General features: G+C 41.0%; 1 protein-coding gene across 3 annotated transcripts in view; it reads right to left on the reverse strand.

Annotated features, from left to right (window-relative positions):
- HSPBAP1 (HSPB1 associated protein 1) overlaps window positions 1-18,360 on the reverse strand; it is a 52,139-nt gene that overhangs the window by 30,197 nt on the left and 3,582 nt on the right. The window contains exons 2-4 of one of the 3 annotated variants that reach the window (XM_079993971.1): window positions 17,467-17,620; window positions 8,498-8,683; window positions 382-566 (exon numbers count right to left, since the gene is read on the reverse strand). In XM_079993971.1, coding sequence (XP_079850097.1) covers window positions 382-566; window positions 8,498-8,636 — 324 coding nt within the window. In that variant the 5' untranslated portion in view covers window positions 8,637-8,683; window positions 17,467-17,620. Of the gene's footprint in view, window positions 1-381; window positions 567-8,497; window positions 8,684-10,655; window positions 10,750-17,466; window positions 17,621-18,360 lie in introns of those variants that run through there. The other 2 variants (XM_079993970.1, XM_079993969.1) reach the window with 2 other exon arrangements.

Consider the following 18,360-nt stretch of genomic DNA (forward strand, 5'->3'; position numbering starts at 1 on the left):
TAGATAAATAGGTACTGCTGAAGTGGGAAGGTAAAAGGTGTTTCCATCATGGTGTTCCGTTGCGTCTGAAGTGGTTTAGTCATGCTGGCCACATGACCCAGAAAGCTATCTGTGGACAAATACCAGCTCCCTCAGCCTGAAAGCGAGATGAGCACTGCAACCTCGTAGTCGTCTTTGACTGGACGTAACCATCCAGGGGTCCTTTACCTTTACCTACACTATCTTGAGCTCCTTGAAGGAAAAGCAGGCTAAAAACATGATAAATAAAATAAAAATTACAGTATGCTACACTAGTTACTGGCTGTGTAAGAACCAGACGATTCCCTAGGTGTTTCTGTATAGTTTCGACATGAGAAGGACAAGAAGAGGTTAATAACGCACCTGGAAATTTTCTGGCTTGTCTTCAAATAGCCTAGCAATATACTTATAGTCAGCGTAAGTCCAGTATTTACACAACTCATAACCACTGAATGGTCCACAGGAGCGCGATGGCTGTTTCCCACTCCAGGCCAGAAACTCTTCAAGTGTAGCTTCCACATAGCTGCATTCCGTTTCAAACAGAGGAGCTAAAGCAATATAAGCAGAGACAGCATTACATGCACACTGAACACAATGCCAATAATAAAGAATAGATATGGAGCGAGGCAGTTTAGTAGATAAAACAATAACTTCTGTGTCTCAGCTCAGACTGCTGGTTAAATGCAATATAAAGCCACAAATGAAATTACAGCAGCTTGAATGTCTCAGATGAAATGCAGCACAAATGACAAACTCTATGACTAATTCCTTAGGATTGATGGTCACTCTGAATTTTACTCTGTGGTTTGTATAACTAGAAGGGTTCGTGTATCTAGAGGCCTCAGCTTCCTAGGTTTCCCTTTCTGAAAAAGTAGCTTCTCAGGGGAAAATGTCTTAGGACATGTAAACACACAACTGCTTTAAAGAACAGGGGTCCTGATCCATGCTAAGGTCCACAGCCCCCAATCTTAAAATATGTAAGGCTGGCAATCCAGAAGCATTGTGCTTTTTTAAATATTCCAGTTTTCAGAAGACTCTGGGAGAGTTTAGAACATCAAATCCTGGCTCAGTGAAATGAGAAATGAATGCACCTTTCCCCCACACATGCAGCCCCTTCTGTCCTCCCTTTGTGTATTACAGAAGCCTGTAATTAACCATAGTTTTCCATTTCAAGCAAACTGGGAAACGATGGATAGCTGAATACATCATGTCTTGTTTACTTGCACTGCAAAGGGAAAAGCAGAGCAGCTTTATGCCCTTATAGAATCGAGTTATACATCTCCAAACTTTGTTTCTGACTGGGTCCCAAAGAGCTGCTGGTATCCAAAGCACTTGGAAACTCCCATCAATATCCAAGCTCTTACTTTGAACTGACTTCTTTCTTTGCATTGTCACAAACTGCTTTTGAAATTTTCATTTATTTCAAAATAGGGTTGCCATGTGGCTGGAGCTAATGTTTGGGAAACACCAAATTAACCCATACAATGTGGTAGCCAGATACAGTGGTACCTCGGATTAGAGACACTTCAGGCTACATACCCTTCAGGCTACAGACTCCGCTAACCCAGAAATAGTACCTCAGGTTAAGAACTTTGCTTCAGGATGAGAACAGAAATTGTGCGGCAGAGGCAGCGGGAGGCCCCATTAGCTAGTGGTACCTCAGGTTAAGAACAGTTCCAGGTTAAGAACGGACCTCCAGAACAAATTAAGTTCTTAACCCGAGGTACAATGGTGCCTCGCAAGACGAAAAGAATCCGTTCCGTGATTCTCTTTGTCTAGCGGTTTTTTCGTCTTGCGAAGCAAGCCCATTGACAGCTTAGCGGATTAGCGCTATTAGCGGCTTTTAGCGGCTTAGTGGATAAGCTGATAAGCGGCTTAGCAAAAGGGGGGGAAAGGGGGAAAAAGTCGGAAAAACTCGCAAGACATTTTCGTCTTGCGAAGCAAGCCCATAGGAAATTCGTTTTGCAAAGCACCTCCAAAATGGAAAACCCTTTCGTCTAGCGGGTTTCTTGTCTTGCGAGGCATTCGTCTTGCGGGGCACCACTGTACCACTGTACTTTTCTGAAAGGAATCAAGTTGAAAGAGGCTTCTGGTGTTAGCAGAGAAGCCCCAGTTCATATATTACTTCTCCTGTGTGGGTCTATTTTGTGGGGTGGATTTTTAAACATATGATCTGGGACTCAGTTTCAACTAGTAGCGACTAACTCATATTTCTGAGAAATATTTCTTTTCCCTACAGCAGTGATCAGCAACATATTGTTAAGCTTGCAAATGGAGCTGTTTAAGGTGTCAGGATTTGAACAGTGCTGGGGCTTGTACACTGTCAATCATGTCAACATTTCAGCATGTGGGGATTTGAATACTCGTGGAGTACATAAATAGAGAGGCAGGCAGACAGCCTTGCCTTTTTGCCTAGAGGAGAAAACATTGACTACTGCCTAACTGAATGTTTGTCCACGTTGAAAATAGCCCGTGTTCTTCATTCGCTCCAGTCTTGCAGATATGTATTTTTTCATGTTGTAAGCCGCCTTGAGCATGGTTTGAACTGTAGGAAGGCAGCATACAAATACAATTTTGTACATATGCATGTATGAGTGAGTATCTGCTAGCTCCTCCCACTTGCCATCTTGTGACCAGATTCGGGCTCCATGGCTTCACCCTCAGCCAATTTGTTTCCTTCCTCCTTGCTCTGTTTACCATCTAGCTTGATGAAGCATTCTGGAGGACTCAAAAGGTGACATGCTATTTTGTGACATTTCGATTGGCCTAATAAATGGTATTGCCCTAATACGTTTCGAATGTTACTATTTCTATTCCCTCTGAAGCTCAAAAGGCAGAGCGTGATTTAGAAACTGATAAAAAAATTTTTATTCTTTTAAACCCTCTGCATAACCTCTTGCAACTGGCTTGCTATTTTATCACTTTTCTTACAGCCAGTCTGAATTTACTGGTTTCATGTCTTTTTCCAAAAGGTTATACCTTAATTGTGAGCACATAAGGGCAGTTAACAGAACGAAAACAAGAATGGCCTTTCTTTTCAAAATGCTATTAGTGACACAGACAGTTTCATTGGAGTGCCAAAACAATTCTTTCAAGGTAGTTCTTCAAAAGGTATATTCACAGAGCAGGAATCCTTTATTGGAAAGATAAAGGAGCTGATCAACAGGAAAAGAAAACAGGATGACCATCACGGCTGACTTTCAATGAGGGCCCAAAATATATTATGAAATATCTCTCTCTCTCTCTGTGTGTGTGTGTGTGTGTGTGTGTGTGTAGGACCATAAACACCAAAATGAAGGGCTGGCACTAGCAGCATATATTCTTTGGTTTCATTTGAGGCCAACTGCCTTCCATGTGATTCAAAGGCACTGCCATTCTGTTGCAGTGTGAACCGTTCATCTTTGCATGCATAGATGAGGGTGCATGCACAGATGGAAGCTGCACCAACTTTAGGAAAGAAACCATTGGGCAAAAACATCCCTATCCCTGCCTTGATGTGAACAGCGGCATGAGAAAGCAACTTGGAAAAGCAGGGGAAGGATTACAACCTCACAATGATTCAAGCCACTAACGTGAACGCAGCCTTACTTCCATCAGTGCCATCTAGTATGGACAATGATCAGCAATGATAAGAGCTGCAGTCCAACAACATCTGGAGGGCCACCTCAGCCATATAGCTTTGCATTATATTATATTATATTATATGCACCGGGAATGGGGAAGAGGGTAGTTAGGCAGCACATTAAAAAACCTACATTTGTATGGAATCAATTTCTACATCTTGTTTCTGGCAAATTCAGTCACAATTTTTCATCATACCACACGGGACTAAAGGCTGCAGTATTCTATCTTGCACTGTGTCACATATTTCCTGTGGCTAATCAGAAACCTTCATTTCTCATCAGAGCTTGTCCTTGCACCAAAAAAACCACCGTAATATATGAAATTATATACTGGACCGAAACCATTATTATTGAGGAAAGCAAATTGCAAAGGACTGCATGAATGGCAATGACAGAACAATCATTTAGCCTTCATTCCAGTACTCTTCTACAGCTGCTTAAATATGGACGCCTTTCATTCTTACAAGCAAGTCAGTGCTCCGAGGGCATTCATTCTTCATTGCTCTGACTGCATGTGAATTGCTACCATCACAAGCTCATACATTTGTTCTAATTTCCTTCAGGCAAAAGAACAAAACTTATTGTTGTAGTTTTCTATATGGCCAGCTTGGATATCAGTTTCTCTCCCCCCCCCCCCACTTCAGTTCACTGTAAGGTTTATTGGCTAAGAATGTAAGACAAACCTGGTGATCAGAAATACAGAAATTGGCTTGGTGCTGTACTAAGACCTTCCTTCAGAAATCATAACTATACCTTAAATAATAAAATTGTGCACACGCGGTTTCTAGCAAACAAGGGATGGAGGACTAGTGACCCCCCCCCCCGGTGAAGTAAGGCTCCAGCTTCCATCAGCCACAGTAAGCATGGCTAACGGGCGGGGATGACGGAAGCTGTATTCCACAACATTGTGGAATGCTTTCCCCAGGGAGGCTCGCCTGGCACCTTTGCTACATATATTTAGGCACCAGGTTAAAAATTCCTCTTCTCCCAGGCTGTTGGCTAATTAAACAATCTATGTGACCTTTTAAATTGTGTGTGGTAAGGTATGGGTTTTGTTTGTTACTACATTATTATTTGTGTGTGTGTGTGTGTGTGTTTTACTGCAAACTGTTCAGATGAAGAGTAGAATAGAAATTTAATACAAAATGATAATGTGTAGAACCACAGGTTCCCTGCCCTGGCATTACATTTTAGCTTGGTTCAGATATGCCCTGGGTATACAGGGTACATAAGACAGGGCAGCAGTGGGAAACTTACCACACACATAACCTTTTATGTGGGGGGAAATGGCCTATGAGAAAAGGCCTCATTCATGTGATTCACCTCCACAACCCCCACAAAAGGATTGGGGGTTATTCCTGTGTTGCACCAAATTTGTAAGTTATGGATCTGGGCTATGTATGATATCAGCCTTTATATTAGTTGCATTCATTTTCTCCCCTCTACTACAGTTCACTGCTTGTTATCGATGTAGAACCATGAATGCAAGACACATCACTTTGTGAAAATATGAGCTGATTAAGGGGATATTACCCCACAAAGATATATATGACTATTGAAGGACATTCAGATACATGAATTAATTTGGCAAGGACAATATTCTCATATAACTCTGGTTCTTTCTGAGATAAGCAAGGCAAATATTTGGAAAAAATCAAGAAACATCTCTCACTTGGATAGTTTATTGGAAAAATCCTCACTATTAATGGAAAAGGCAAAAGGCTGTATAGCTGGTTCCATTATCCCCAATGCAGAGACTTCGATTTAATTTATTTTTGATTCAGCAAGAAATACAAAATTATTCATTAGGCGCTTAGTGAATAATTAAAAGCTATCACCAGTACAGTCAGTCGATCATAATGGAATAACTAAATCAGAAAAATGCAGCTATCTTGGAAACATCAGCTCATTAACCTAAAATAAAATAAAATGAAAGGAACCAATGGGGCAGTCATGTCCTTCACAAGAACTGACATAAAGACACTGCGTCAATTACATATGTCACATATTTTTCTAGGGTTACTTTTTCTTCGCTGTAGAAAGACACATCTTTCTAGTGGGTGTGTAATGGGTTTCCCCAAAGATACCTCTGACCTATTTAGCATACAATAGTATGATTCCTTTGAATTATGGTGCTGGAGGAGACTCTTGAGAGTCCCATGGACTGCAAGAAGATCAAACCTCTCCATTCTTAAGGAAATCAGCCCTGAGTGCTCACTGGAAGGACAGACAGATCCTGAAGCTGAGGCTCCAATACTTTGGCCACCTCATGAGAAGAGAAGACTCCCTGGAAAAGACCCTGATGTTGGGAAAGATGGAGGGCACAAGGAGAAGGGGACGACAGAGGACGAGATGGTTGGATAGTGTCTTCGAAGCTACAAACATGAGTCTGACCAAACTGCGGGAGGCAGTGGAAGACAGGAGGGCCTGGCGTGCTCTGGTCCATGGGGTCACGAAGAGTCGGACACGACTAAATGACTAAACAACAACAACAACAACAAGTATTATGCCAGACACACAGAAGTGGTGTGGTGGTGGTGGTGGTGGGGTGTCACCTTAATACGAGATTTTTCAAGTTAGGGATGGAAAGGTACAGAAAGACTTTGACCTCAGTACCACTTCCTGAGTAGAGTTTGTCTCTATGGACTGAATGCTGTTGTTATCAGGTGATTATTACCAAATCCATTGGATGGCACTGGTGCTTTCCTTGTTATTCACCTCTCAGCCCATTTGCAGTTTTTAAGAAAGAGGCCTAAAGGATATAAAGATTGGGCATTTGCAGCATTCTTTTCCCACCCTCATTCACTCACACTTCAAAAATGTCTAGATAGTCACTCAGAGGTATGTGCATGAAAGCAGGTGCAGTCATTTGGTAAGTCTCCAAACAGTGAGGACACCCAAAGAGAGTCAGGCTCACAAATGACTTTCATCTGCTTTAAAAAGCACTGGAGTTTGTGCCAAAGGCAACATGTCCCTCCTAAACAGCAAATGACTATATTTTGGGAATTGGGTGTTCCATCTCTGATGCCTTTTCATTCCTGCAGTTGCCAGCAGTAGCAGGACACAGGCAGCCACAAAGCTGTGGGGATGGTAGATTTGTTGCAATATTTAGGAGAGAAATTAATATGTATTCTGTTACTGGAGTTCTGATTGATCTCAGTGAATAGAGGACAAATGATGAAATGTATATTACCCTTGGCGATTTTCATTTAAAAATATATAAATACTTTGCACAACATCAGTAATCAAAGAATTTAAAAGGATTTTGCATCAATGAAGCCGCATAAAATATTTATAATACTGATAAGCGGCATTGTATTGGGAAGGGAACAGTTGCCAGCTAGTCAATAATCCATTGCCTCTAACCACAACTGAGCTGCTTAAGGCCTCTTGGCTGCTCAGCCCCAGCAAACAAACCGCAGGAAGTCCTGGAGGTCAGAGACTGCCCCATAGCCAACCAGCAACACGGCTGTGCCCAATAACAGAAGCTGCAACACACTCTGGCAAAGGGGCCGTGGTACCCTGCTCCCTGTGTGGTAACTGCTCTGACCAGGTATCTGTTTCCTCCCCAAAGCTCAACACAGGTGCATTGTTAGGGGATAGCCCAGGGGTCTGAGCCCTAGAGCTCCTTTCCCTTGGCAAAGTGTAGTACTGATGTGCCGATCTCCACCACCTTAATTTGTCCAGATATGCCTGTATGTATAAATTAGTGCACGCATGGGTCTGTGCCCTAATAACCATTCAAATCCTTGAACAGCCTGTGCTGGCAAAGCGGGGAGCACTGTTACTCTAGCTCAGGGGGGACAAAATCCTTTCCTAATAAGGATTCCACTTATTATGGAGACACCTCTCCAAAACATAGTGATCAGAACAAGAAAAGGCATACCTCCTTTATGTACAGTATATTTATATTCGTAATTGTGCTACAGCATGTTTTTATGGAACATCTTCAAGACATCTTCCTTTGCAGCCATTGCGGATGTACCACAAAACATACCGAAGTATATTCATGTATGCAGATTCATCATACATAAATATTCAGTGCCCATTGCACTGGCAGTTAGGAGCTTGGGAAACCTGTAGAAGGATTTTTGACAGGTTAGCAGAACAAGCCAACTGTCCATCATGTGGCTTCATAAAAATGACATGTGGGCGACGTCAAATTTGGCCCACGAGAGCGATCCTCATAAGGACCTGGTTTTTAAAGCCAAAAAAAGTTTACCAGAGCATGGGTAGGTTGATAGGATATCAATGGACTATGATTCCCATCATTCCTGACCATTGAATGCCCTGCTGGCTGGGGCTGATGGAAGCTGGATATAAGTGACACCCGGAGGGCCACAAGTTCCCCACCTCTGTTTTTGTGAATGGCTCCTCCCATAAGAATTCCTGTGTGTGCTTAAGATTCTTGCCCTAAATGCTACCACTATCAGGCATAAGTTTTGGACACTGACAGAGCAAGACACAATGGCATTCATTCTGTCAAACTCTTCTTATGAATGCATGCTAGGCCTAATTTCTACTATCCATTTGGGACAATCTTGGCCATTTTATTCCAGAATATTTGGGGGTGATATGTGTGCTTAAGATGCTTTTTAAAAAAAAAATTAACAAAAATTATTTATCTTTATCTTTAACATTTTTGCATGTTCTGTTGGTTTTATGTTTGTTCAGTGTTTAATGATGTTTTATTTGTTATTCTAATATTTTTTTTTCATGTTTAGGATTTTTATTATGATTGTGAGTCATCTTGTTCTAGACAGACATGTGGGACAAATGTTTTAAAATAAAATGAAAACATAAATGTAAGGAGAAGTGTGGAACAGGGCGGCACATTACATTTAAGCATCCCCTACCTGTGTCCGTGTCCTTCATTCCTATTCGAAAACGCATTCTCTTTCCAGCCAATAGCTTAGCAAGATATATAGCATTCCAGTGAAGTGCTGGCCAATCAAAGGCCATGCTGCAGAAAACTGCAGGTTTCTGGAGAGACATCACAATTTCTCTGGCTTCTTCTGGTGTAAAAGGTTTGACATCACCAGCTACAATAAAAAGAGCAAATTTTGATAGATGATTAATCATGTAAGAACAGTTACCTGTCATCTCATGGACCCAAACCCATAAATTATTAGACTCTCCTGATTAAACCTGAATTCTTACCCCCTCCCCTCCACACTTCAAACATTTTGTTTCATCGAATTTTTTTGCAGTCCTGACACCGTAATTTTTTATGTTAAATGAGAATTTAAAGCAGCCCATTAACATCCAGAATATAAATATCTTGGTAAATATTTATGATTTCCTAATGTGCTGCATAGCCCTAGTAATTTAGAATTAGTCTGACATTCATCACAAGTCTCCTAATTAAGGAATGTTCAAAGGACACATTTTGTGATAAACCTAAAATGTGTTGCAGGGGAGGGGGACGCCCAATGCAGGCAAACATTCCTTTCAAAAATGGGAGGGGGGATAAGTACAGGTTGTTGTCAATGTGATGGCAGAATGTGCTGATGCATCCAGTTTTAGCTAATTAATTAAATATACTTTGTAATGCAAAACTGATGAAGCAGCTTTCAAAAAATCATCTAGTTCTACCTTAAAAAAAAAGTTGTGTGCTAACCCAAGGACTATGCTAATCCCAGATTTCAATTTAGCCCTGAGATTTATATGCCCCACTGAAACTGTCAACCTGAAATGTTGGCAGCCTTGGATAAACTCGGCAGGTTTACAACAACTTCCCTAAAGGGACATGTTAAGAGGAAGGAACTGCTTTTTTCAATAAACAAATGTAACGATCCCGCAGAATAAAAGAAGCAGACTGTATCTAGAGATCATAAAAACACCACAACATTGATTTAATGTCCCAACAAGAATTTAATAAAAAGGAATTTTTAAATGTGCATGGATTTTTGTTGTTGTTCACTGTTATATATCTCTCTCTCTCACACATAACAACTTATTTCAATCACAGTCGGCTCTGAATATTGGACCAAGGAAGAAACATGCTGTAAAGTAATCTCTCTTTCCCTTCTCTTGTAGGCCCCACAGGAAAAATTCCTGGAAATGTAAAATATTTCTGTTCTGTCTTTCATTTTTTTCAAATCAACGTGGTTCAGGAACATTTTCAAAACCAGCAACAATGACCATGTCAAATTAAGAGGAAGCAAAGTAACAAAATGGGCAGCAAAGTTTCAGCAAGTGGTAGATAAAAAAGCATTTTAAAATAATTGGACCGCTAAAACCACTTAAAACCCATCATATGTCCTGGCAGGCAAACAGAATACTCTTTACCCGACACCTAAAAGTAAACAATTTTGGTGCAAAGTGACCACCATGTGTAAGGTATTTCCACTGATGAGCCACCATAACTGGGAAGGCCCTGTCTCCAAAAGGCATCCCCCTTAACAGGTGGGGACACCCAGCGCCAGATCTCTATATAGATGATCTCAACAACAAACAAGTTCATTTTTAACTGAGATCTTCTGAAATGCTTTTCTGATACTGTTTAGATCTTTGGATGTTTAAAACCAGAACTTTGAATGAGCTAAGAAACAAACGAGTAGGTAATCAAGGTATCTAGATACTGGTGAAATATAGCTCATTCAGTATATATATAATAATGGGTCTACTACATCCCCATATACTTCCTAGCAAAACCAGTTATTTAGATTCATTACCTACCTGTACAATCCCCGTATCCAATTAGTTCTAATGCAAACAGCAAAGAAATCCCCTCCAAGGTCTAAAAAGGGCATGCCAAGATTGTGGAAAGACCACTATTACAGTTATAAAAATCACTACCTGGTATATCTGTTACTGAATCTATCATAACCTTATGAAGCTTGGGAATACATAAAAGTTATTGGACAAACCCATTCAAGCATCAAAGAAATCACTAAGGAGGCTCTCACAGACGTCCATGGGAATTAAAGCTCCCACCCCTTCTGTTGAAAAAGTTCATAAAACAGTCAGTGTTCTTGTCAAAGAGCATAAAAATTGGATAAAACTATCTACTTGAGCAGAGCAAGGTGAGAATCATCATTAAAGCCAAGGACTGGCATCATTTGGGCGGGTGGCACTGTGGGTTAAACCACTGAGACTTGGGCTTGCCGATCAGAAGGTCGGTGGTTCGAATCCCCGTGACGGGGTGAGCTCCTGTTGCTCGGTCCCTGCTCCTGCCAACCTAGCAGTTTGAAAGCACATCAAAGTGCAAGTAGATAAATAGGGACCGCTCCGGCAGGAGGGTAAATGGCGTTTCCGTGCGCTGCTCTGGTTTGCCAGAAGTGGCTTAGTCATGCTGGCCACACGACCCAGAAGCTGTACGCCGGCTCCCTCGGCCAATAAAGTGAGATGAGCGCTGCAACCCCAGAGTCGTCTGCGATTGGATCTAATGGTCAGGGGTCCCTTCACCTTTACCTTTTTACATGTTAAACACATGGTTTGCCCTTGAGTTCACACATTGTATTTTGGAAACAGCCAACAAATGGGGAGCAGTGACGTGGGACGTGGGATGGCATTAGCCCTTTGCCCCCCTTGTAGTCCCAAAGTGCACTGGGGATCCATGCTGACAATTTGCATGGGGAGAAAACCTCCCATTCCCTCCAACTGGAGCCTTCCTCCCCATGCAAATTGCAAAGGCAGCAGGCCATACCAGAACTGCAGCAGGAGGGGTGGGACAGCTAAATCCACCCATTTCCCATCCTAGAATCTTAATCTACACCAGGATCCCCTTGTGGCTATTTCTGAAAGAAAATTCATGGATCCAAGATGGACAAACTATGTGATTAACATCACAGGTAGATTGCTCCTCAAATAACCAAATTCTAAGACCTTCACTGGATATGTGGTTCACTCATATATGAATGCAACTTGCAGTGGATTTCTTTAAACATGGATGCTTTTTACTTAGCTGTTCTATAGGTCAGCTTTTATTTTTATAACCTCCTTTCATGAGCAACAGACCACTTGACAGCGTGACATTTCTAAAACCAAGGAGGCACAAATGAAACTTAGCCCTTGGCCTTACCCTCTGCTACGCTACAAGTCCAATGCACGTGGGGGTCTCACAGGAACTGTATTCCTTGCCATATGTTGTTTCTTATACTGGCAAAAGGAAATCTATGGGTTATCAAGCAACAAGCTGAATACAGAGAAAGAATATATCAGATGGAGCAGGGTGTCCAGCTGTGAGCAAGGATTGCAGACGCAGTTGCAAGTCCAGGCAAGCTGGCTTTCAGGATTGATTAACTGGCTGGTATTGAGCATATCTTTGGGATGACCCTCAGCTAGAGATTAAGGGCAACGGTTTGTTTGTTTTTTAATGCTAGATGGTAGTGGGATATAATAAGTTGTGAGGACTTAAACCTCTTTACAAAGTCCCACATCCTCATGCTGATACCTTGCACCCTTGTACTGTTATCGTTAATTACATTTCTAACATGCATTTGTTTTAGTGCAATAAAGCACAGAGCTAGCTTTTCATGACCTGGCAGCTGTGCTGGCCTTATTCATCTTTTCGATTTTCCAACATCCAGGAAAACAGAATCACAGCTGTCCTTTTGCTTATTAGAAAAGTTCACAATTTTTAAAACATCAAATATACATTTAAAGATTAAAAATTAAATACATAACGTGGTTATTTGTAAAATAAAATAAAAACATGATACCAAGCTGTTTTAAAACTCTTCTTCCCCATAAGATACCATCTTGCTGTCTGATCACAAGATATGGAAGTCTGCACATGCTCTTACTTACCTGGAGCCAGGTTGGAGCAGCCAGCTCTGCTTGCACACCCAGGTCCAGAAAAGCACAGAGCCCTCTCTGCCCTCAACTGTACTGCTGTGACCAGCCTTCCTTGGCAAGGATTGCTTTGTGTTGGGTAAATGTTTATTTTGTCTGGAATTACTTATAGCTATCTCATATGAAGTTCTCAAGATTGACTTAAACTTTACTATTCCAGAGAATGAAAATATAGGGTAGAGATGTTTTATGTTGTTCAGAGTAATTGGATTGGATGATATTTGAGACTTGGGCTCAGCTGAGTTCCACCTGTACTGGAAAGGCAACTTTTGCCAATTCCATCTTCCCTCTGCTGCCTCAAAAGCTGCTCTGGGAGGTTGGAGAACTCTCTGGCACTGTGGGGTTCAGGGGTACTTGGTAAAAATCAATTTCCTGCTCTCTACTTTCTGTGGGGAACTTTTGCTAGATCCCAGCATCCCCCACAAAAGGAACAAGCCCTTCCATTCATCCGTTCTTAATTGTTATTATCATTTGAGATAGCCACCTGCTAACTAAAACATCAGCTACGTCTACAAGATGCTGTCAACAACTGAAGGTGAATCTGACCACTATACCATGAACAAATCCATATGGTTTCTAAGACCAGTATATAATGGTGGGCCTTACCATTGTTGTTGGTAGCCTGTCTCACTAAAGAATGCCACAACTGTCCCAAGGAAACAAAGATCCAAATTACACATGCAGCAATGCACATGCAGAACCAGTTCTATCGCAAATGCAGTTCTACTGCACCACATGGAAAGCTATGTCAAGTGGCTTCCAACACGCTTTGACCAGTTCCAACCATGTAAATGGCAAGCCTTCCTGCACCAGAACTAACAAGCACTTTGATGTGCAAATTTTTTGCATGCAAGATTCCACCCTCTTCAGGGTCTCACACTGTCTTCAAAAAATATGCATCATGTTTTGAAAACCATTTTAAATATTTTCAAAGTAGGGAAAAAACAAAACTCTTACTGAAAACTGTTCAAACTTTTCAATTAATCACTGATAATTCTGCAGAACTGGGGGAAATAAAGAATTTAGCACCACAGGGTTTCTGCAGAAAAGTGAACTCCATGTTGTTAAGAAGTTAAATGTACTGTCAATTATTTAGAATAATTTAGCAAATTAGAAGAATTCATTACATGTCAGCAGTTGTCTTCTGCCAACATACCCTGCTGATTAAATATGGGGTTTAATTGAGAGGTTTTAGAATAATTTTCCAAAGAAAGAACCAGTTTCACTAAAATAACACTTTATTTTTAGAGTAAGCTATATATCCAGCTGTTACTCTAATAAGCACATAATAATGTATCAGCCTAACATCTTGGGGCATTGGGGTGGGCAGGGGGAACAACTGTGAGTTTTAAAAAATGAAGCCCCTTTTGTGTAAAAATCAAAAAGAAGATAAAGTCACTCACAGGATTATGAGGAAATGCAATTTTCCAGTTAATAGACAGGGTACTTCTAGTAGTGTTGGAAGACTATTTTTAGTGGCTCTGGTGAGATCTCATTTCTGTAAATTCTGTTTAACTGGGCACTTATTTATTAATTTTCACAGAGCCCAAACTCAATTTCACATTTTGGCTGCATATAGTTAGCATAATTTGCATGTCATCTATAGCCAACCAAAATTTTAAAATAAAATAAAGATTCAAAATATTTCAGAAAGATGCATCAGTGAGTTTAAAACTCTAGCCTCTCTAAAGCATGGGTGGCAAACCTGTGGCCCTGCAAATGTTGCTGGACTACATCTCTCATCATCCCTGACTGTCTGAGGCTGATGGAAGATGGAATCTGAATGACCAAATGTTCCCTGTTCTAGAGCTTATGCGGAGATAATTCAAAAAATGTATTTTTTAAAAACCCTACTTTTTCATTATATCCAAACTGGGCAAAGCATAGTATGCTCACAACCTAGGAGTGCAGAACATAGCTTGGAAGATATTAGCAATTCTGGTTTGTAGGGAAAACTATGGTTTGCCTGTTTTGGATGCAATAGCACTGTTTTGAAATGAAAGGAAAAATCAGAGCATACTAGGGGCAAGGAGTGTGTGAGCTGAGGGTTCTTTCATATAGCAGCAAACTACTATTTGGTGTTACATATAAATCAACGACAAATGCGAAGGTAATTCTCAAAACAAATCCTCATATGAATAGGGAACTTCCCAGATATATAATTGTTTGCCTCACTGACACCAAGTTCTCTTGCTTCCCATTCCACCCTTGCTCCTTCTCCCATGGAACTGAGAGCCCAGTCTCTACCTCCCCACCCTCTATATCACAGAGTGTCAGGTGTGAGGGAGGTGGGCAATGTTTAGAGAAAACGGACTCATGGGCCAAATCTGGCATGCCCACCACTGCTTTAAAAGATAAATTCAACAGTGAAATTCAACGAACACTTACTTGGGAATAAACATTATTGAACTCAATAGAACTTACTTCTGAATAAGATGATTGTGCTGTTAGGGTATCCATCTTTTTCCTGAGCAGAGCCTTTGTATTTTAAACAGCTACAGATATTCAGCAGGAGTATTTTACTGAATCATCTCTTCTCCACTCAAGAAAAAAAATGCCTCTAATAAATTCCTGTTTGTCAAGACCCTCCATCGTGCTTGGTTCTAATGTCATTTACCAACTGTTACTGCTAAGAACACCATAAAGAAGGCTGATCGCCGAAGAATTGATGCTTTTGAATTATGGTGCTGGAGGAGACTCTTGAGAGTCCCATGGACTGCAAGAAGATCAAACCTATCCATTCTGAAGGAAATCAGGCCTGAGTGCTCACTGGAAGGACAGATCCTGAAGCTGAGGCTCCAATACTTTGGCCACCTCATGAGAAGAGAAGACTCCCTGGAGAAGACCCTGATGTTGGGAAAGATGGAGGGCACAAGGAGAAGGGGGCGACAGAGGACGAGATGGTTGGACAGTGTTCTTGAAGCTACCAGCATGAGTTTGACCAAACTGCAGGAGGCAGTGGAAGACAGAAGTGCCTGGCGTGCTCTGGTCCATGGGGTCAAGAAGAGTCGGACACGACTAAACGACAACAACAACACTGCTAAGAAGACCAGAAAGTAAGCAATCAGCAGTCCTCCCACTGTGCTTAGATGCAGCTCCATGACCTGCTGAATTTTGTAAAGAGCTTGTGTCAAAGGTTGCTGAGCCGCACAACACCTCCTTCCCAATCCCCTTTTCTTTTGTGTGTGTTTTGTAGATTGTAAGCCTGAGGGCAGGGACTATCTTGTTTTTAATCTTCATAAGCTGCTCTGAGATTTTTTCAGGCCGAAGAATGGGATAAAATGTTTTAAATCAATAAACAGCAGTTATATATGTTGGGTCATAAACGCTATATAAAAGCACAGACTGTCAGGAAAAGAAGTGGAACCTCTATATGCATTAGAAATGTGGCAAGGAGGCTAGATCACATTTTTATTGATCCAAGAAATGTCAGTATAAATATTGAGAGGTTCCAGTTTCTTCAATTAACTCCATGTGATCAGAAGCCTTCTAAATTATTGTTTTCTAAATTGCTTGTGGCAAATCTGCTTAGTTTTTATTAAAACATCTCTCAGCAGAGCTCTGCATATGGAAAGTGTCAGATGGCATTCTAGTAGGAACAATTGTAGCAGGAAGTCACGAGCTATGATTGCATGCCATGCAAAAACTAAGCCATAGTTTAGTGGAATGTGAAGAAGAAATGAGTCACAGCAAGTCTCGGGCTCAGGTGCTCCCCTTTCCTAGTTCCTTGTAGCCAGAAGGAGACAAAGAAGTTTGCTTAACTGTGGCTTGTCTAGGCAGGCAAACGTAAGAGCCTGCTGGATCAGCCCAGTGGCCAATCTAGTCTAGTTCAATGGTACCTCTGGTTACATACTTAATTCGTTCTGGAGATCCGTTCTTAACCTGAAGCACCACTTTAGCTAATGGGGCCTCCTGCTGCTGCGCCACCGCCATGCGATTTCTATTCTCATCCTGAAGCAAAGTTCTTAACCTGAGGTACTATTTTTGGGTTAGTGGAGTCTGTAACCTGAAGCGTATGTAACCCGAGGTACCCGAGGTACACTGTTCTCACAGTGGCTAACCAGACAACTATGGGAAGCCTGAAAGCAAGACTGGGCACAACAGCACTCTCTCCCACTTGTACTTTATCTTTCCCCTCAATCAGTTTAGTTGCCCTTTTCCAAACCATTTCCAGCTATACAGCATCCTTTTGCTGGTGAGGCAACCAGAACTGTAAACTCTGATTATCATTAACGTTTGAAACAAGCTGGCTTCAAACTGCTGTTACTAAAGCTGGTTCAGTCAAACTAAATAAAGTTAAGATTACCTAACTACAGTTCCAAGTCTGGAGGACACAGAACATTGTAGTTAATAAAAAACAGAAATGAAAGCTTATGAATTCCATATCTTAGCTGTCTGAGAAGAGTCAAGGACTATGTGCTCACCCAAGGCTCCCTGAAGCTCACACTAAACTATGGTTTACTATACTATGACTTGCTAACACAGCCATACTGCAATTCAATCAACGTAAAAAGGCAGTATTTCAAATGCATAGGAGATTACACAGGAGATACATGTATCCTGTAATATTACAAAGTTAGGTGCACCTAATTAAATTAGTTGCACACTTTCCATAGGACTGCAGGTTCCCCTCCCCCTTCTTGTCAACATCAGGAATGGGAAGCCTGTGGCCATCTAGGGACTCCAGTTCAATCCCAAGCAACACAGTCAGCAACAACTTGGAGTGACATAAGCTCTCTGCATGTAATGAAAATGGATGTGCCCCTATTTAGTATTAATGTTTATGCTTCCAAAGCACTCTGCCTCGGTCTAAGGAGGAAATAATCTAACTGTGCAATATACAACATACTAGCAGTATGCCCCACTGAACTTGATGGAGCTTACTTCCAAGTAAATGTGCATAGAATAAAAATATACATTGGCATGAGATATTAATGCAGCAGATAAATTCCAATGTTATCTTAAACACATTCTCCCATGGCTACCATTGTGCTTCAGAAATGCTTGCCCATAATGGCAGGCCTACCTTTTTAACATAACTTTTCATAATGGGGTTTGTCTTGAGTGCAGGCTTTAGATTATCTGCAGGCCTTGTAGGTGACAAATCAGTCCTTTTCTTGTGTAGATATATATTTCCTTCTCTAGTGATACACATCTCTGGGGCTGCACTGCGAGGCAAGCTAAAGCAAGCAGAGATCTCCTTCCATTAATATTATAATGTCAACGATGAGAATGCTAAAAATACCACCCAACAGAAGTAAGAGTGAAATTAGCATATTTAGAGATGTATTAGTCCCATGAGTAAAATAATGCTATCAGCTTGCTGCAAGATAAAGCTAATTTGGCTTCCAACAGTTTATCAACAATGCACCATTCCTCCACATTAACTAATTTAGACAGCTCTATAGCCTGCAAATTCACATGGAATGCTGTGCTATGCTAAATTATCTGGGGAAGAAAGGTCACATCACTAGAGTCACATCTGTATGCAGGCCACAGTGCTAGGAAACAAAGTAATTAAAATACTGTAATTGCAATTAGTTATTTCAATTACAATTTGATTAATGGAAAATACAAATGAATAATATTTAACATCTATCTTAAACTCTTAATTCTGTCGGAAGAGATTTAAAGCTGATTATATTGAAAATCTACCAAAAAAAAAAAGCTACAAACATGAGTCTGACCAAACTGCGGGAGGCAGTGGAAGACAGAAGTGCCTGGTGTGCTCTGGTCCATGGGGTCACGAAGAGTCGGACACGACTAAACGACTAAACAACAACAACATATTGAAAATAAGATGGCTTAGTCCAAATGACTGAATACGTGATTCATGCTTATATTTACATTCTTCATTTTCCTACTTTCTTATTTACTAGGTAAGGGACAGGCACAGGAAACTTACCAGTGTTTGTATTTT

The sequence above is a fragment of the Podarcis cretensis genome (assembly GCF_951804945.1).
Source record: "Podarcis cretensis genome assembly, chromosome: 1".
Lineage (NCBI taxonomy): Eukaryota > Metazoa > Chordata > Lepidosauria > Squamata > Lacertidae > Podarcis > Podarcis cretensis.